Genomic DNA, 21,157 nt, shown 5'->3' on the forward strand with positions numbered 1-21,157 from the left:
ATATTAGTTTACATCAGATTTAGTTAGTGTGATTTTTATAAAGTTAACCCTATTTTCCATTGGTTTTTATTTTTAAACAGAGGTATGTTTTCTTGGTAAATATCCCCAGCTTATTGTTTTGGAAATCTTGTGGGCAGGACTCAAAAGCATGCCTAAACCCATAATATTTTGGTTGTTTTTGTTTTGGGTTTTTTCCCCTAGTGATTTGAAGTGCTTTTACAATTATGTAACTGTTTGCAGAATTCAGGCTATTTATTCCAGCCTTTCTCTTCCTGGCTGTTTCTATTGGTCAGAGCATGAGTGGCCATTTTTCCAATGGACCCAGGCTCCATGTTCACAGCTTCTCAGTCTCAGTTTACATGTCTTGGACTGATTATGTGGCAGAACTGTGTGTGTTACAGTGTAATGCCTTGTCCTATTTGGAACTTTGAAAGAAATTTTGTAGTTCACTTGGGCAGTTCTTCTATTTGAAACTTCAGGTTCAGTGAAATAATTTTTAACCTACTTTTCCCATTCTCTAAGGGTAATATTGCTATAAAATTTAAACTTATTTTAAATCCAGCATCAGGCGAAGTGCCATGATATTCTAAATTTAGAAATATACATTCTGAAGATAATGATTTAATAAAATTTCAGAATGTTACATAATTAAAATAATTCTTTGTTTTTAAATAGAATTGTAAATTTTTTATTAAGATTAAGGGAAGACAATTGTGTGCTTTGGAATATCAGTTGAAGTCTGAGAAATTTAAGAAATGTGCTCTTCCTGTTTGTACTTTTAGAAAATTCTATATAATTTTTGTACATTTGAGTAGCTGATAAAATTACTAAAAGAAATTTAAGATGTTAACACTATTTTAATTTTATTTTGTTCTTTCCTTTTATAGAAATTATTTCTATAAAGTGTTTTGTGAATTACAACAGTAATAAATACATGGCTGTTTATACATTTGTGGCACTGATGTATTAAGGATCCTAGCCTTCTCAACTCGCCTGTGGGAAAAGCAATCTATGTCTCATATACAATTCAATGACATAAGAAAATTTAAGCATATGATTGTCTTTAAAATTTGTTTTAATTGAGTATGTGGACAGGTTTACCACATAGACTAGGGAAAAAAGTTTTAATTTTAAAATAAACTGTTACTCACAACAAGAGTACTTGAAACTGTTGATTTAGAGAACAGATATTATATTATGAATATTTAATTGTTAAGATATGTTTATCTCTGCTAAGTGCTATGATTATTTTTATGTATTTATTAGTCAAAGGAAATGACAGTCACAGGTTTTACATCCCTATGACCATGTTTGTGAATATATTTGCTTATTTTTAGTTTCTACTTTAGCACTCTTTCCAGGCGGTTCTCTTGGCAACAGTAATATTGCTTCTGCCTGTCGTGTGGTTTGTGCTTAATTGCTCTTTCGTTCTATCTCCCCACTACTACCCATTATATCTTTCATACAATCGCTCTTGCTATTATGTCCAACCATTAACTCAGGTAATTTTTTTACTGTATTTTTAGTCAGATTTCCCTGAATGTAAGGAAAATGATAATTTTTAAGGATTTAAACAGTTTTTTAAAGGGGGAAAAAATGATGTACTAAAAATTTGTATATCCCCTCTTGCCGCCATTCTTTCCTGAACTGTTTTCCACCTCAGGGGAGGAGATTTGTATTTGACCACAATAGTTGGCATTTGCTTATTTCCTCTGTTTCTTATATACCTAGCACAAGAGAATCTAGAGTACTCATAGACTGCTACATGGAGATTGAGGCCAACCAGCTGGTTAGACTGGAAAGACTGTACATAGGGAATCAATTACTCTTCTGCCCATTACACTTTCAACCCCAAAAAGTGTATCTTGGCAAAAAAAGAAATACACTCAGAATGCTACCAAGAGATGATCTGGGTTTCTGTAGGAGCAAAGCTCAGGACATGGACTTTGTGGTGTCAGCATCATGAAGGAAAGTGACTCAGCCTAAGTCAGGGGCCAGCTCAGTGGACACTGCTCACTTGTGAAAAACAAACGTGCCAGACTCTAGGTCAGAGTGGGGGTGGGGAGACTGTGAGTGGGCTGATGTAATTTGCAAAAGCCATCATGAAGGCTCATCTGGTATATGGAGAATATAAATTGAAGGACTGACTAATAATCACTAGAGTGCATCAGGTGGGCTCCGAAAAAGGTTCCCTGTGAGGGGGGATACAGCTGAGATCTAAAACCTTGCTACTCCAAATGTGACCTGTTTGCTAGAGCACCACCTGGAAACTTAGTAAAAAATGTAGATTTTCAAGTCCCACACCAGACCCAACCACAAGATACCTGCATTTTAGTAAGATTCCCCAGGTGATTCATGTATATTAAAGTTAGGAGAAGTGCTAATCTCAAGCTTCCATAGTGTTGAAATAAGAGGATTGGAAGTATTAGAAAGTTCTCATTAGAGAAGACAGGCATGCAAAGGCTGTACTGCTTGGCATGGTCTAGGAATTGGGCCCAGGGATGGACAGGACATTATAGTGAGCCAGCCTGGAAAAGCTTGTAGCGACCAGGCATACAGGCCTTTTAACCATTTGGTTCTTTTCAGCTTGAAAATATCTTCCCAGCAACAAAATAGACTAGTGGAAACCAGTTCAGAATTAAAGTCAGTAGTCCAGACAAAAACTGAAGATAACTGGAATTAGGATTATTTTAGTGGAGATCAAGAGAATGGAATTCATTTAACAGATATATATATATATTTATATATATATATATGTGTGTGTGTGTGTGGTATAATAAGATTTGTAGTGAATTGGAGGGAAAGGAGGATTATTAAGGATAATTCTTAAATTTCTACCTTGGACAGTGATGTACCATTCACATCAATGTAGGTGGTTTCCAAAATTTCCCATCATGAGTTTCAATTTGGACCATGTTGAGTTGTATATGTCTTTGAAATATCCAGGAGTACATAGTAGGTATGTCACAATGCACACATATCTGGAGCTTAAGGGAAAGATCTAGACTGGAAAAAAAAAAAATGAGAGTATTCTGCAGGTATGTGGTAATGAAAGCACCAGGCTTAGATGAGATTGAGAGTACAGGGTAAGAAAGAGGGTTTAGCAACATAAATGATATATGTCTCATGAAATAGATACAATTAACTTCAATCTGACTGTACATTGTATACATGCATTGAAATGCTACACAAATGTGTGATTTGCTATGTGTCATCTAAAAATATGTGTATTAATAAAATTATTTTTAAAAAATATTTAGGATTGGACCTGGAGGAATTTAAATTAAACAGTATGATAAAACAGGATAAGTTTTCAAAGGAGTCAGAGAAAGGATAGGAAGAAGCTGGGAAACCAGAGAGCATGGTGTCATGGCAGCCAAGGGAGAAGAAATGGTAAAAGTCAACATGATTCAAAGTCCAGAGAAGGATTGAAAAACTCTTGTTGAATTTAGCCAAGATTATTAGTAACTTTTTGTTTGTTTGTTTCTGGCACAGTACTAGAGATTGAACTCAGGAGCATTCTACTTATGGACTACATCCCCAGATGTTTATTTTGTTTTGAGACAGGGACTCTTTAAGTTGTCCAAGCTTACTGTGAACTTATGATCCTCCTTCTTCAGCCTTGGGAATAGCTGGGATTATAGGCAAGTATCCCCAGCATTAGCTATTGGTAATCTTAAAAAAAAAAAAAGAAAAAGAAATTTTTTTTTTACTTTCAAGTGAACACAATATATTTATTTTATTTCTATGTGGTGCTGAGGATCAAATCCAGTGCCTCATGCTTGCTAAATGAGCACTCTACCACCGAGCTAAAAACTCTGCCCTATTGGTAACCTTTTGAAGGGAGAAGGGGTGAGCTAAGGAATCAGCTAGAATAAATAAATCCAATAATAGTGATATATGCTTAAATTGCTATGAGACTAATTAGTGGAGTAATTAAATAAGGAAAAGGTGTGATGTGTTTGGGGGTACATGCATGAGCTCTGGAGAATGAGGGTGAGGGACAGAAAGCATCCCAGACCTCACTGGTCTGATACAAAAGCTGATTCTGTAAGAATTTGCCTGTAATGAGGGGAACAGAAAGCATTCAGAAAGTGCAAAGACAAAGAGAGGGGAATGAACGCAGAGAACCGTGGACATTTCCTGTTGGCCCCAGCACTCAGTGGAGTTAAGGAATAGCAAGAGATGAGACAGGAGAGAGAAGATGAAGATGAAACATGAATATCTTGAATACCATTTGAAGGTGTTTGGATTTACCTTAAGAACTTTGGGAAAACCTGAGAAGGATTTTAAACCAGGAACATGACAAGGAAATTTGGATTTCTGAACAATTACTCTAGTGAAAAAGAAGGGTTTGAAGGAAGGAGACCAGAGAAGTAGAGAGTTAGAATATTGTGGTAGTAATCTAGATACAAAGTAGTAAGTGCCTGATCTAGAGTATAACATAGGAAATGAGATAATGAAGAGAAAGTTCATAAAGTTGTTTTCTGATTACACATGGGAGGAGAAGTAAGAGTCTAGAAGATGCCCAAAATTTGGGGCTGCTAGTAGATAATGGCACAATTTGCTAACACAGAGTGAGCCGGGCATAGTGGCACACACCTATAATGCCAGCAGATTGGGAGGCTGAGGCAGGGGGATCACAAGTTCAAAGCCAACCTCAGCGACTTAACAAGACCCTCTCTGAAAATAAAATATATTTTTAAAAAGGCTAGGAATGTGGTTTAGTGGCTAAGCACCCCTGAGTTCAGTTTCAGGTACCCCCCAAAAAGAAAGAAAGAGATAAAGATGAGGCTTGGATATGAGCTTCTAGTTGGACATTAGAGAGTTAAGAATCTTTATATGATCAGTCAGGCCATTGGATCCCAAATGATGACTCCTAAACTCCACAGTAAATGAGATGATTATGATAAACATTATTTGCATCTTATTTATCAGGAAGATCATTATACGACTGCTTATTTGAATAATACTGATAACTTGGTAAATCGTGGGACTGAAATATGAAATAGAAAGAAATTCCTTATGTTTACAACCGGCTGTGCATAATGAACATGCTTTGGGTTGTGTCGTGACTTCCTCGTTGAAACTTCCTGCTTACTCATCTGAGTTTGAGCATGAAGATAAATTGTCATAATTCTATAGCTTTCCTGTTCGTATTCTTTCTGACTCCTGGCATCTGTGAAAAGAATTCTTTGAGGTTTATATTTAGTATTTAAATGTCATTTTTCCCTGAGCTGTTTTCCCCCATGGTAATTGTTAAGAAAATAGTCTTTTTAAAAAATAGCCAAAGTCATTATTTTTATTGTCTTTGGTTTCACCAGCAAAATAAGAAAGGAAAAGAACACATCCTTTTACATACAAAAAGCTTTTGAGGCAGGAGAATCCCAAGTTCAAGGCCAACCTAAGCGACTTAGACACGGTCTCAAAATAGAATGTAAAGTTTAGTAGGAGAATACTTGCATGGTATGTTTGAGGCCCAGTGTTCATTATCCAGTACCCCCACCCCTCCAAACATACACATAAAGTATGGAGGGAAAATCTCTCTCTATTAAGCAGCATAGTGTTATTATTTGATTTTCAGTTATATGATGATACTCTACTCATGAGCCATTTAAGAATTCTGTTTTTTTTCTGGAGACTTTTATGCCATAGTTTTTCAACTGTGTCCTGTTATATGATCTTTAGTCTTTATCAAAGGATTAAACATTTGAGATAAAATTTATATATCTAACTGCTCAATGATAGATTGACTTTCTTTGCAATTATCAGAAAATCATTTTTCATTCATTAAGATGATGGAACCAAAATTTCTATATAAATATCTGAATTTTGCCTGCTAAGTTTCTTTTTCCAAAGTGTTATAAACATTTTTTTAGTTAGCTGCCTAGAAATTGAAATCATTTACTCTTTTTCTTCTTGTTGTTTGGGGTTTGTTAACAGCAGTTTTCATTTTAAACGTATACTTAGAATACTATTTATGTCTCAGAATTTATTAAGTATAGTTCTATTTAATTAAATTCCTATCTGCCTTTAAATAGCTTAGTATTTAATTCAAGAAATGTATTTTGACCTGCCAATGTGGTCAGTGTTTTGTGTGTGTATATATATATATATATACACACACACACATACAGTGGAGAAATTTTAAGTGTGTGCTAAGGCACATGGAAAACTGATTTATTTGCACAAAGTACTGAGATTTTTTTTTTTTCCAAGAAACAACTCTCAAATCTAATGCACTACTGAAGTTTAAATCTGTGGCACAATCATTGTAAACATGGGTTTTGTCTGTTTCCCAAAATTGATTTTTTTTTTAATATTTATTTTTAGTTCTCGGCGGACACAACATCTTTGTTGGTATGTGGTGCTGAGGATCGAACCCGGGCCGCAGGCATGCCAGGCGAGCGCGCTACCGCTTGAGCCATATCCCCAGCCCCCCAAAATTGATTTTTGCCTTCTGATCTGTAATTACTGGAAAACTATTCCCATTTTTGCCAAACTTAATTTCTGAGTTTTGGTACATAAGCCATTATTCAAATTTAAAATTACTCTAATTTTACTGCCAACAAAATTGTTTGTAATCAAATTTCAAAGTAATAATAATAATTTGCCCCCCTTTAAAAAATATATATATATGAAAGATTTTTAAAATGTGGAACCTAATAGATATAGAAACATCTTTAAAGCAAGAGTTTTATTTACTACACTGTGTGTAAGCTTTATGTAGATACTTAGCATGTCATCAGCATGTCCGAAGTTATGACTCTCAACAGGTCAAAGTATTTTGACTTTCAGTGCAGGGGAAGGAGGACAAGATGTGATGATACTGATGTTGATGATGATGGGTAATGAAAGCCAATTGTAGATTCAATCATTACCTACCTTCTGAAAACAATCATGCAGTGTAACCCAATATTATTATCTCCATTTTGCAAAAAGGAAACTGAAGCTTAGGTCAAGTAATGTGTCCCAGGTTGTACTCTTAATACACCAAAGAGAAAGGGTTTAAGCCAAGTCTGAGTGACTTGATATCCCATTTATACAACCTTCATATTATATAATGTCACAGATAATCATGCTATTTATACAGATAATCATAACAGAAATGCAAGTAAGAATTAATATTTGCTTTAACAAGCAAAATTGAATTGTAATAGAGATTTGGAGGAGGGGTAAATTTCATTTATTTTATAAAGATGAATAAAGACATCATTGTTTTATAGATATAAATTGAAGTCAACTAACATAATATAAAGTGTGTATAATGAATCCACACAGAAAGCTTTGGCTCTTTGGTTTTTAAATGACTTAATGAAAAATAGACAGAAGACTGACTCGATACCAAGCTGTGAATGCACTTTACTGTTACTCCATAACCACAGTTATCATTAATCCTGCTAGAATGTTCACATTATGCATGATGATGAACAGAACAATAAACAAATGTTATGTTTGTCCTCTAAAGGATGATCTATACAGCTTGCCAGCTTTTTGAATGTATCTTTGTTGGATAAATTTATGCCTTAAAGTTGCCTCTTTGTAGTATTAAAATAAGTACAAGAAGGAAGTTGAAGTCTTAAGCAAGCAAAGCATGATTTACTTTCTCCATATAATTTTTAAAAATTAAATCATGACCTTTAACACATAGCTCTCTTCTTTTGAACTTGGCACTTGAAGAGTTTTGAGGAACAGAAAATAGGACCTTTAAGAAAGACTAAGTAATAATATTAAAGAATAAGCAAGCATGGAAAATAATTTTCAAAAATGTATTCTAAGTAACACTTCTGATTCTGTGGTAAGTTTATGTCTCATAAAAATGAAGACAGGTGGATGGTGGAGAGAAAGAACATCCCCTCCCTCCTGTGATTGTCCTTTAGTACTTCTACCTCCTGCACATTCTGCTCAAGGTAGGAAAATTCTGGGTTAATAGGGTAGTCTGGCTTGGGCAAGCTCTTAAGTGATTGGTTGGTTCTGTTTACGAGGCTAAAAGTTCAGGGGTCTGAAGTCATTCTTCAGTCAGAAAGCCTTTGCAATGAGCTGGGTGCAGTGTTGCTGCCTGTAATTCTAGCAACTCAGGAGATCGAGCAGGAGGATCATAAGTTTGAGGCCAGCCACAGCAAATTAGTGAAGCCCTAAGCAACTTAGTGAGATCCTGTCTCAAAATAAAAAGGACTGGGGATGTGGCTCAGTGTTTAAGTGTCTCTGAGTTCAATCCCTAGGTACTAAAGGAAAAAATAAAAAAGCCTTTGCAGCAACACAGCACCCTTTTGAAATACAAATTTTGAGCCATGTGTGGTGGGACAAACCTGTAATCTCAGCTCAGGAGGCTGAGGATCTCAAGTTCGAGGTCAGCCTAGGCAACTTAGTGAGATTTTTGTCTCATAATAAAAAGGGCTGGGAATGTAGCTCAGTAGTAAAGTGCTCCTAGGTTCAATTCCTAGTACCAAAAAAAAAAAAAAAAAAAAAAACCTGATAGTTATGGAGGACATTCTTTGACTATTCACTTGGTTGACTTTCTAGCATAAAAAGCTAGTGATATAATGTTTGATTTTGCAGCACACGTATTAAAATTGAGATATAGAAGATACCAGAGTGTCAGGATAACATGAAATTTATCAAGTAGTCAATGTTTTTGGAGCTGTTTTTATAAAGAGGCTTGGCATCATAAAAGTGTTACTTCTTAGAAGTCTATAAATTTGAGAAAATACCAATAAGCATCTCAGTAATATGTTTAATGAAACTTAAAACTTAAAAAGTTAATTGTATAACTTACTTGACAAAGCAAAGAACAACAACCAAAAAAAAAATGTCCAGGGTAGTTCTGAAGGTTGAAGACTTCTTAAGCTCCAGGTATGATATTGCAAAGAGAAAGTAAGAATCCATGACTGAAGGCATATAACAGAACCACACAGGTGTGGACAGTCGCTGTGTGGAAGGTGACTGCAGATCCGTAGAGAAAGACCAAATGCACTCTTCCTTGATTGTTGCTGTGACAATCATCCATTTAAAAATAATAATCAATTAAAATTCTATTCTTTGCGGTACTTTTAGCCAGAAACAAAAAATCAATACCTGATAGGTTAAAGCCTTAAATGTGAAAAGTAATACTTTAAAGTCTCAAAAAAAAAAAAAAAGGGGCAATGTGAATTCTGGGTATGCAAAAGTTTCTTTTAAAAGAAATACAAATTACACAAATCATAAAGAAAATGTTTGATAAGTTTGGCTACATTAAAAACAAAACTTGTACTTTAAAATTTCATAAATAACAGTGAAAACAAACCACAGAGGAGGGAATGTATCATACACATAAAGAACAAGTATCATTGTCTAGAATATATAGAGAACTCTCAAATTAGAAATGAGAGAAATAGAGCAGTTGAAACATGGGTGGGAGATTTAAGTAGGCAATTTACAGTATAGTTACCAATATGCACATAAAATATGTTCAAGTTACTGGTAATCTAAGAAATGCACAATGAAATTCAAGCCATTAGGTGGGATTTTCTGCCCATAATTTTTTAAAATTTGATGTGTAATAATACTCAATTATTTCTGACTTTGTAGATAAAAGTGACTTCTGCTAGTAGGAGGTTAATTCTAGTATTTGAGCAATAATTATAAAAACTATGATTTAGGTATTCCACACTGTTGAGGGCCACAGCCAAGTCGGGATGACGCATGGCATTTTTGCCAGAAGTAGTGGTTGAGAGGTGACCCCAGCAAGCCATTAAGATGATGACTTTTGAGTTCTTGAAGAGTTCCGGTTGAGCTCTCGCAGGGATTCCTGAAGAGTTCTCATTGGTTGGGGACGTACCAGAGGAGGGATTTCCGGTTGGTGGTTCCTGGAGGAGCCGAGTGGCGTTTGGGAGGGTTCCCAGGGAGCGTGTGTGGAGTGTGCTGGTGGAGTTCAGAAACAGAGTTTGTTCCTGCTTCAGTGGCTCGTGATTTGTGCCCAGCCAGACTGCAGCACCACACTAGCAAGAAGTCTTATACCAAGACATTTACAAAAGTGCTCACTATAGCAGTCATTGTTAATTAACAGTAGAAGGGATAGTTTGTGGAGTATTCAGAAGAATACTATTTTGGCAATATAAGTAAGTAAACTAGAATCCCATGCATCACCGTGGGATAAATATAACAATGTCAATTAAAAGGAAATACCAAAAGGTTCTACTATAATATGATTTTATGTAAAGTTCTAATGAAAGCAAAATCAGCTCCTTAGGTGTAGACTCAAAAAGACATTCAGTTGAATTTCCTGATCTGATGTTTGTGTTTTTCTCACAATATCCCTGACAAGTGACCATCCCTAGGCTATTAAAATCATCCATGATGGGAAACTCACTTTGAGTAGAAGGGTCAAGACCACTCTTAGATAGACTCGTCTGCCTTTTGTCTGTTTTGTTCTCTACTTACAGAATGAAAGCAAATCTAGAAATGTTGATTGTAAACAAAACTGATATATTCTAATTAGTTTATTAAAGATATATCTGAAGTTAAGTCACTGGTTGTCTTTACAAGTGAAATGCTTTCTTTTGCCTTCACATTTGTTGGAAAAATCATTGTGTTATTCCACCAGAAGCCATCAAATATGCTATTAGCAGTCAAAAATCATGAAGTGATTTGTAATTAGGTAATAGATGCATGCATTGCTCTATCATTGTGCTCTAAGCCATTAAGGATAGGAATTTCTAGCAGAGAGTAGCATTGGCTTTACCTTGGGTTTATACTTCTCTCCAAATACTATGTTATTAATATTTTTTTTTTGTATGTGGATGGCTCAGCGCATGTAGGACAGTCAATTGAATTCAGTTCAACAAATGCTGTGAACTGAACTGTCTCATATACTGTGCTAGACACCTGAGAGCAAAGATGATAAAGTTATGACTCTGTCCCTCAAAAGGGGTTCACAATCTGCTAGGAAATGCCAACATGTAGACACAAATACATCAAGAAGTGACAAACGTTCTACTCATGGCATGAACAAAGTGAAGTCGCACCAGTGATTAATTCTGACTTACTGGTCCAGACAGTGGGTGGGTGGGAAGGTTAGAAGGAAGAGAGGAGAAAAAGGAATAAATATATAATGGGTGAATTTTGAGAATACAGAGAAGTAATTGAGTGCCACAATATGTTGAATGTTCCTTTGCTAATTACATAAGTAATAATAGTTTGGACTGCAAATCTTCATTGTAGCCCAGTCATCAATTGTCTGTTTTGCTTGCTCAGCAGTGACAGAGATGTGGCAGGTGCTGGGAGGGAATCTAGCTCTGTTCTATCTTGGTTCTCTCCCACAGTAGAGAATCCTTTGAGGGCAGGCAAGATACCACACTCACAGGTACAACTGGTAGGTGCTCTCTGTGAAGTAGGTGCTCAGTGAATGTGTACTCAAAAAGAGAAAAAAAAATGAATACTAGCAACTTTAAAATAGGACCAACTCATTTGCTGGAATTCTGTCAGCCCAAAGTGTTAATTAAACACCAGTAACTTTTTTATGAGTGTAGTGATATCACTATAATATAGTGATATAGTGGCTTAATTTTATTAGAATAATGAAACTTCCCCAAGTCATGCCTCTCACTCTTCCCCTGTACAAACAATGCAAAGGCAGGGTTAGTTGGTGGGAAAGAATCTGCTTACATGCAGGTCCCAGTACCTTTGAGAGACAGAAAGACAAATATGTCGGCTGACTGATACTGTCAGTTGGAGATCTGGTACTGGTTTTTTCAGCCTTTACCGTTCTCTATCTTTTGTTCATCTCCATAAGTCATTTGATAGCAATGTATTTGCTGGCTGATTCCAAACAAGAAGTTTATTGTTTAGGCCGTTAGAGCTCTTTTATCGTTTAGACAGTCTATGGTCTTAAGTCATTTGCCCCCATTTTCATTTTGCCCTTTCTTCACTAACCACCTTGACTACAAACCACCAGAGATTGAAGATTGATTTGTTAATTAGGTTGAGTCCTTTTTCCACAAAGGGCTGGAGCTGTGATTTCAGTATGACCCATGATATTTGTGGCCATGTGTGTATGTACTTAGGTATATTGTGATATGTGTTAAAAAGTAAATAAAACTCTTTGGTTATAGAGAATTTGGTTTTTATCTGTGAGAACAGTGATAAAATCTGCATGTAAAAGACATTCAAGTTTCTTTTAAGTACTAGACATGATACTAGCTCCAAGGGATACAGTTGTGAGAGTAGTAGACATGGTACATCCTACTGTAAAAGACAGTAAACAAGGAACAGATATATAAATGTAAACTCTGATCGGTTACTGAGGAAATCATCAGGATGCCCAGCTAGCAAACAGATAGTCCAGCTTTATTAGAGTAGACAAGATTACTTTTCTGAAAATGTGACAATTATGCTGAGATATGGAGGCTGCAAAGGGCTCAGCCATGCTAGGGTACCAGAGATGTTCATTGCAGACAGAGAAGAAGCAAGGAAGAAAGAAAAGTTTGTTCTTTCAGCAGAAATTATTTACTTTGGGGTGAGAAAGTGTGTGCATGGGCAACCATATATTGTCCCCAGTGAATAAGGTGCTTTCCTAGGATCAGGATTGTAGGCTATGATCATGAGAGAGGAATTCCTGGTGAGTCCTTTGTGTTTCTATACTTACCTTTACATTGCTATGGCTTTCATCCCAGTCTTTGCTGCCAGCCCAGGGGCTGGGGGCCCATGTACATAAACATAAGGGCTGTATGTCTCTTCCCAGATCCACTGCTCAGGGTATGAATAGATGGTAGGTCATAGATGCTTGTGAGTACAGATAATGAATAGCATTAAAAGTCCTCTACAGTAACTTGTTCTTGCATCTGTGACTACCAGGTTTTCTTCTGGACATTTTCAGTACAGTTTTAGCTTTTCTTTATCATATGAAGTTGAGTAGTTCAAAATGATAATAATGGGATTGCTTAAAGGGTATGGAATTTATTCATACCCTAAAAGTCATTCTCTCTCAGGTATTTTAGATTTTTTTGCCCCACTGTGGTACTGGAGATTGAACTGAGGGACTCATGCTGGCAAGCACTCTACTATTGAGCTGAATCCCAAGTTTGCAGCAGTTTTTTTTTTTTTTTTTTTTTTTTTAATGGCATAACACTTGATCTTTCAGACAGACATATGTACAGTGTCTTTCAATGACAAGGAAAGATGTGATATTTCTGTTCACTGTTAGCATTGTATCCTTGTTGTAGTTTCTTTAATTTATTATAATTGAGGATAAATTATTAAACCTAAGCTTGGAAATTTTAAAGGAAGAATATTTAAAACTTTTGTATACAGATATCATTTTAAAGTTTGGAAAAATAACTCTTCCTATCTTTTCTATGACATTAAAGATAACAGAAAATAGTGGTCGAAATCTGCCAGACAAGGGTGAAGATATCTGTGGATATTTCTTGAACCCTTCCTTAATGTCAGCAGACTGTTCAGCAATAGCTGTGAAAAATAAAACAGAAGAATTTAGTGACTTTCCCTCCGAGAGCCAAAGAAGCATACCGCTTGCTGTGACAGACGCTTTAGAACACATCATGGAACAGCTCAATGTCTTGACACAGGTGGGTTGGCATGCTTTGCCTCAGAGGTAAGATACACCAAGCAATCCTGGTCAGAGCAGATTGCAAAACCAATGGAATAGCACATCGGAGGCTGAGGCAGGAGGATCACGAGTTTAAAGCCAGCCTCAATAACATCAAGATGCTAAGGAACTCAGGGATATCCTGTCTCTAAATAAAATACAAAAGAGGGCTGAGGATGTGGCTCAGTGGTTGAGTGCCCCCAAGTTCAATGCCTGCTACCCTCCTCCCGCAAAAAAAAAAAAAAAGAAAAAATGGAACAGGAGGAAATTTTTACTAGCAAGCATACCCAAGGTGGCAATCATGTAACAAGTAAGATCATGTGGAGAAGCTCAGAGATCATGTGCATGAATGCATGTGTGTGTGCAAACACATACACACATGTATACATAAACATACTGAGGCCAGAAAAGCAGTGTGTGTTATTAAGAACAATAACAGTACTTCAGGCTATGAGCCTATGAGTGTGTTTGGTTTTAGGCATTAATCTTTTTTTTTTTTTTAATGATATGTTTTTAGTGAATCATTGTGCTGGTTTTTTTTTTTTTTTTTTTTTTTAGAGAGAGAGAGAATTTTTAATATTTATTTTTTAGTTTTTGGCGGACACAACATCTTTGTATGTGGTGCTGAGGATCGAACCTGGGCCGCACGCATGCCAGGTGAGCGCGCTACCGCTTGAGCCACATCCCCAGTCCATAGGCAGTAATCTTTTGCCCTTAGAATTTGTGATGCAGTTTGTTCACGTTGAGCCACTCATAAAGAAATATTTAGGGCCATAAGAAAAATGAATTGGAACAAACATTAATGGTTAATATGAAATATTGCCAGTTTACAGTTTTTCACTCTGAAAACATTCTGTCTGTCCTATGGGGCAGTCTCTCATTCCAAAGCTACTTATTTGAATACAGTTTTTCTTTCCAGGGTGTTAGCTTTGCATTCCCATTTTGGAATCTTAACCAGTATTTTCAGGCTAATTCATCTTTACAGAAAAGGAATACAGAGGGCCTTAAATGATGTACCAAAGTCTTTCAACCCTTTATCAAGAACCATAGATGTGATATAAGGAGAACCTAATGGATATTCCAGAGGTTTCCTACAGCTCTGCTAATACCATGTTTCTGTTGGAGAAGGCTTCTGTTGTTCCTCCTTGATATGTACAATATCTGTTGCAATATTTGTCAGAGTGGACATTGTCCCAAGTTATAAGAGAGACTAAAGTATGAACTAGAGAGATGTCAATTAGAGAGATGTTCAGAATAAGTATTTCAAGTTGAAATAACTATTTCATAGAAATTACCTGAGTCTGTTCTCAAATCTGGCCAAGCATTCTGTTACTGGGGCTGCTATCATAGGTCTTACCTCCAGACTGGAATGGGACCCTGGCATCAGTCATATAAGCACCTGATATGATTCTCTCTTACAGCCAATGTGTGGAACCACTAATTAAATGAGTATTTCAGTCCTGGGTATACCATCTCAGGGGCTTTGAATTTAAGAAGCATATCTGTAGGTTCAGAGTCCTGACAGACTCTGGGAAAGAGTCATGTGAAAACTTGGGAGTCATTGTAGGATTTGCTCAATGAAAATCATATTATGAATGTAATGCACTCCACTATTTTCATGTATGTAAGAAATAAATTAAAAAAGAAAGAAAAAAATTCTGATGAAACTATCCATTTTGAAGTTTCAAAAAAATCATATTAAAATCACCCATTTTCATTTCATAATATTAGGAAGGAGGTGACTTTCCCTGTATTTATCAGACATTTCTTTCCTTTCAAAAGCCAGCTTTGTTGCAAATTTAGTTATAATTGGTTTGTTTCCCACATTACCATGACTTCCCTATCTAAACTATCATCAGTGTCAGATGAGCATTAGGATCTCTCCAAAATGAATCTTTCCATTCCCATTTCATGACCCATTTCTCCTTTTACTTGATTCAAAGTTAAATGAATCATTTTAAGCATTATTAAATTTCTCTATGATTTTTAATTTTGAAGGGCTTTATTCCTTCTACATATGAAAGAAATTAAAAGTAGATGGCACATTTACAAAAGGGCAACAGTGAATTTGTGGGCAAGTAGCAAGTAAAATAAATATCCTTTAGGGCTGGGGATATAGCTCAACAGTAGAGCATTTGCTTAGCATGTGCAAGGACCTGAGTTTCCCAGCCCTACAAAATAAATAAGCAAACAAACAAACAAATAAGCTTTGATTCACTTTAATTACAGGTGACTTAACACCACCTAAGGTTCAGAGTATTTATAACTGAACTATAATTAGAAATAAATAAAAATGAAATTATATGTTATATAGCAGATAGAGTTTACCAATGTTAAAAGATGTCAATAGCATGCATAAAGTATCTGGCAAATTGTTTAGCACATAGTACGTACACACTCAAGAAATAGGAGAAAGTATTATCAGCATCATTATTTTTAGTTAGTTGCCACCTGTTCTGTGGAATATGAAAGCAAAAGGTTTAACTAATGATATACTGATTACCTTCAAAGTATGATGAGAAATCAACTTTTTCCATGAAATTTGTTGACTAAAATAACCAAGCATTTATCCTGCTTTTCCTATGTGAACTCTACCACTGGGTAACCAATTAGCAGATGATGAAACTGACTCTTATTATAAATTATTTATAATTTTTTTTCTTGCCATATTAGGGATTGAGCCCGGTGGCATTCTACCTCTGAGCTACATCCTCAGAACTTTTATATTTTTTATTTTTAGATAGGGCTCACTAAGTTGCCCAGGCTAATAAACTTTTTTAAGTGATAGAATTACAGTATTACCATTTACATTCCCCACAAATTAATAGATCTAGGCACTGAGTTGTTACTATAACATTACTGAAAGGGAAACAACCAAACATTTTTAACATGTCCTCTAAAAAAAGAATAAACTACCACACGAAGTCTTAGCAAGGGATCTACCCTGATCAAGCCTTAGGATCCAGCTGCCGATTTTTAGAATATACAGAGGATGGAAGAACAGGCTGAACACACAATCCCTAAAATCCAGACTTGGTGGAAACTCCACACATTAGAGTGTCCGAGCTTGTCAGCAGACAAACTGTCAAGAAAAGAAAGGGAGAAAGTGGGCACCTGCCGATTGAAAGTCATGTATCAGATCTTGAAAAGGAGAAATTACACTGTCTAGAAGTGTGTATCAGGGAAATAAAGCCATAAGGAAATACATAACAGTGATTATGAAGGTCAAGGGTAGTAGCTGTTACAGAGGGAGGGAGGGGTGGTTGGTAATTGTAGGAGGCTCACGGAAGGCACTCTGGGCTAGCTGGCAAAGTTCTAGTTATTGAGTAATAGCTAGGAGGGCATTGTTTAATATGCATTCATTTAGTGACACATGTGTTTTATGTGGTTTCCTGAATAGTCTATTTTAGCTTCTAAGGAAGTTTTTTATATAAAAAAAAAGATTGAAAATAGTCAATATCACAGAGAAATTAGATGTCCTAAGTGTAACCTACACATGTATGTCTGTTCTAAATGGAACATATGCATCATTCCCCAAAGGAGGAGGGATAGCCAAGGCCCGGGTCCTGCATGCCCAGCACTTGCCTACCCACTGCACACATGTGTCTTTACTCAATGCTTCCAGCCACGCTGTGAGCTTCTGTTGTACTGCGTGAGGGACTGATGGCAATCATGGTACTTTCAAAGTCTTCCAGTTGTCCATCTCTCTGGGGTGTGATGGGTATGATGCATCATGGATTGGATCATGACAGAATGATGAAAATGATGATTGAAAAGCACCTACCGGGACCAGGCATGGTCCGTGACTCCACTTGGAATGCTGTATGGGGCCTCCTCCCTGGCTTTGAGGCTTCATAAAAGGATCTCCTGTGCAGAGGTCCACTGTCCTCCTATCTCCAGGTTACCTTCCAGGTTACCGTTGGGCATTGATTATTCTGTCCTCCCTTTTGTAGACAGTTTCCATTTTGGAGCAGCGACTGACTTTGACAGAGGATAAGCTGAAAGACTGCCTTGAAAATCAACACAAGCTTATCAGTGTCGTCCAACAGAAAAGCTGAATAGGAATGTGTGAGCAAGGCACAATCAGCGGACGCGTCCTCAAGAAGGCCGTGCAGGGTGCTCGGCACAACACACCATGCACTGATTATCATGGCATTCTTCAAAGGGTGAGCAACAGAACAAAAGGCAAAAAGGCATATTTAAGGACTAATTTAAACACACAAATCAATGTCAAGGACTAATTTAAATCACTACTAGTTATGATTGCAGTAATAAAGTGGAAGCATCCAAGTGACTCTGTATTTTCCCACATGTTATTTTAAATGTCAGTTTTCATTTATAGTACAAATCCTGCCAGGAAAATAATCAAATTCTGAATTTCATTGCTAAATCATTTCAGATTGACCATGTTTAGGCAACTCCTTAAAGTAATGAATGTATTTCTTTAGTGGACATTCTTGAGGTGAAATGATTCACTTGCCTCTAAAACAGCGTCCTAAATGGAGAGGATGAATTATTGATCTGACTTGCATTTCTTTCAGTTAAAAAGAAGAATCCTCAATGTCTTGAAAAGATGATCTAATAAAAATTCCCAGGCCACAGAATTTCCACAGCAAGAATACACTTATTTTTGTTAGCAATAGAACATATATGACATACACAGTAGTGGGTTTTTATTTGATTTATGATGGACATTGTGTTTCGTTTGGCCAACCTAAGGAAAATGAAGAGTTAAAGCACCTATCACAGGTAAATGCAATGAATGGTTTGGGTTGTACTGAACCTATGGTCACGATTCACAAAGATCATGTTAGTATGATTTCAACATACTAAAAAGCCAAAGATGCAACAGCTGTATTTAAAAATATAGACATATATAGCAAATGAATAATAAGTCCTTTTTTATATAAAAAAAATTTGCATCATCATCTATTTTTAATGAATTGTGATTTGAAATAAAATGAAAATGAGCCAGACATTCTAAAAGATCTTGAGCACCATTTAAGAATCCTGTTTTACCTTAAACAAATTGGAAATTAAAATGAAAAAAAGCAGGCAAATCAATTGTAGCTGGCTTTTCTGTTAACCTGCATTAAGAGCTAAGGTGGGAGAAGGCAGGTCACATGTGTAAGATCTATAAGATGGGGGAGATGCTATCTGGGTTTTGGGAAGGAAGAAAAAATAAAGCCCTATTTATGTGCGAGCCTATTTTTAGAAACTTTCCTCAATAGTACCTGTGAGCAGGTTTTATTTTTTACCATCTCATTGTGTGTTGTGCCTTTTGATCCTCTAGACATTCTCAAGAGCTTACAAAGACCAAGTGACATTGTATTTTTATAACTTTATTGAGAAGACTAAGGAATGAAATGTCATATAATTTTTGTTTACTCTTTTTTATGCATCAAATAATAAAGATGTTTTTTCTAAAAAAAAATTCATTTTTTTTCTTAATATTTAAAACCCAAAAGTAACTAGTTTGCTGATCATATAGCCCACTCAGGCTTCAGTGAACATAATAATCTGTGGGAGAGCTTGTCCACACCATTTCCTGGGCCTTACCTCAAGTTTATGACCTCCCAGGTCGGAGGCCCCTTCACTCACATCTCTAACAAGCTCATCTGTGGTGCTGCTGCTCTTGGGCCGAGGTCCACACTGTAGGAATCACAGGATTATTAATTATTTAAAGAATCTTTAGCCACTTCTTACCACATACTTTTACAGTCATCACAGAACTTTATAATCATGATACAAATGAAAATACCTGAAACTTTTTCAAGAGGGTCATTGTATACCACCCCCCACACCCCTTTCTCCTAGCTTTTGAGGATTCTCCTTGGTCATCATCACACCCCAGATGTTCTTTCCTAACTTGAATATCCAACTGTCTGGTTAATGTCTCTACTTAGAAGCCTAATATACATCTCTAAATATGTCCAAAATTAATTCTGCTGCCTCAGCCACCAGCATCAGCAGCACTTCCTGTCCTAGTCTTCCCCATCTCAAAAAAAAAAAAAAAAAATGGCAACCTTCTTTCCAGTTGCTCAAGTGAAGACCTGGAGACATCCTTGAACACCCCACTCTCAAAACCCACAGTTCACTCCTTCAAATCTTTTCAGAAGCTATGAAATGCGCAACCACTTCTCACCATTCCCTCTTCCCACCATGGTTCAAGCCATCATCATCTCTTGCCTGGCTGACCACAGGTGCCTCCTAACTGGTCTCCCTCTGCCACCCTTGCACAGCAGGCCAGAGTGGTTCTTGAAAAGCCTGGGTCAAAGCCTGTGGTTCTATGGCTCCCCATCACAGAACCATGGTTCAGGACCTCCCACCTCACTTGGAGCAAATGGCTCCAATATCATCTGTCTACACATCATCTGTCTCCCTACCCCTGCCCTGCTCTTAGATCTTCCCTGCAGGTCACTCTCACTCATTGCCCTCTGGTCATAGGGACCTCCTTATTGCCCTCTCCCTGACATTGTCAACACTGCTCCCTGCCTTTTCAGAGGTGTCCTCCCCGACTCCCCTGTAAGAAGTGGTAACCCACACACACCAACAGAATATAACCCAATCCAGTAGAGTTTCTCAAAGCCTGCCTTCCTAGCTGCTGCAGACAGGATTTGTTTTTCATGCACATAAAAATTTCCCTTGGACTTACTCAGGTTGCAAAGTAGATGTTAAAGTTTTCGCAGGCCTTTTTAAAAAGTAACTTCTCATTAGTCTGATGTATCTGTTAAAAGATAAACCAGGAACATTAAAAAATGTTCAGAAAGAGGCATGCAGTGGGAAAGAGCCTCTGAAAGTTGTGACTATTTTTAAATTAACATGTAATTGTACATATTTATGGGGTTCAGTGATAATTCAATATGAATATACAATGTGTGATGTCAAATCAGAGTAATTAACACATCTTTTACCTTAAGCATTTATTATTTCTTTCAAGCTGACAGCAATTCAAGAATCAGACATTGTTAAACTACAAGTTGTCTGGGCTTCACCAAGGAGCACAAGGGGACACTTACAAGGTAGATGAGGAAACAAATGGAAAATATTTGATTAAAGTGGAATAGTAATTGTGAAGTGCCTGGTTAGCAGTTAGAGGGTAGTTTGATAGTAATTAAGCTTAAATTAGGTTTCCCTGCATGATCCTCTACTCAGAGTTAGGGTTCCCCTCTCAGTTGTTTATCAGAGACTCTCAGGGTGCTAGAACTGCCTTAGTTGAATGGCATCCCAACTAATAATTTTAACACACCAAAATTTAGTTTGCATCTCATTTACAAATGGATTATTTCTTATGTTACTCTAGAACATTGTTTTTTAAAGTGATACAAAAGAAAATAGGAAGTTCAATTAGTGAACTTGGTGAAACATGGTCTGAGGAAAGACTTTTATTTGCTCAATAAATATTGTTTACAGTACACTTAAAAACTACACCGTAAAGAAGGTAAATTTATGTATTACCTTCCTAATTATACAAGATTATTTACATGATAGTATCTCTAGATTTTACCAAGGATTTGGAATTTAATGATAAATGAGCTACTGGTTGCCTTCAGAGACACAACAAGGCTCTTGTCT

The 21,157-nt window shown here is 36.6% G+C and overlaps 1 protein-coding gene across 1 annotated transcript in view; it reads left to right on the forward strand.

The window, feature by feature from the left end:
- Positions 1-18,936, forward strand: part of Poc1b (POC1 centriolar protein B) — an 82,355-nt gene extending 63,419 nt beyond the window's left edge. Inside the window, exons 11-12 of the mRNA XM_026397263.2 lie at positions 13,344-13,562; positions 17,536-18,936. Coding sequence (XP_026253048.2) covers positions 13,344-13,562; positions 17,536-17,640 — 324 coding nt within the window. The 3' untranslated portion in view covers positions 17,641-18,936. The remainder of the gene's footprint in view (positions 1-13,343; positions 13,563-17,535) is intronic.
- The last annotated feature ends 2,221 nt before the right edge of the window (positions 18,937-21,157 follow it).

Source organism: Urocitellus parryii, chromosome 5 (genome assembly GCF_045843805.1).
Source record: "Urocitellus parryii isolate mUroPar1 chromosome 5, mUroPar1.hap1, whole genome shotgun sequence".
NCBI classification, from domain to species: Eukaryota; Metazoa; Chordata; class Mammalia; order Rodentia; family Sciuridae; genus Urocitellus; species Urocitellus parryii.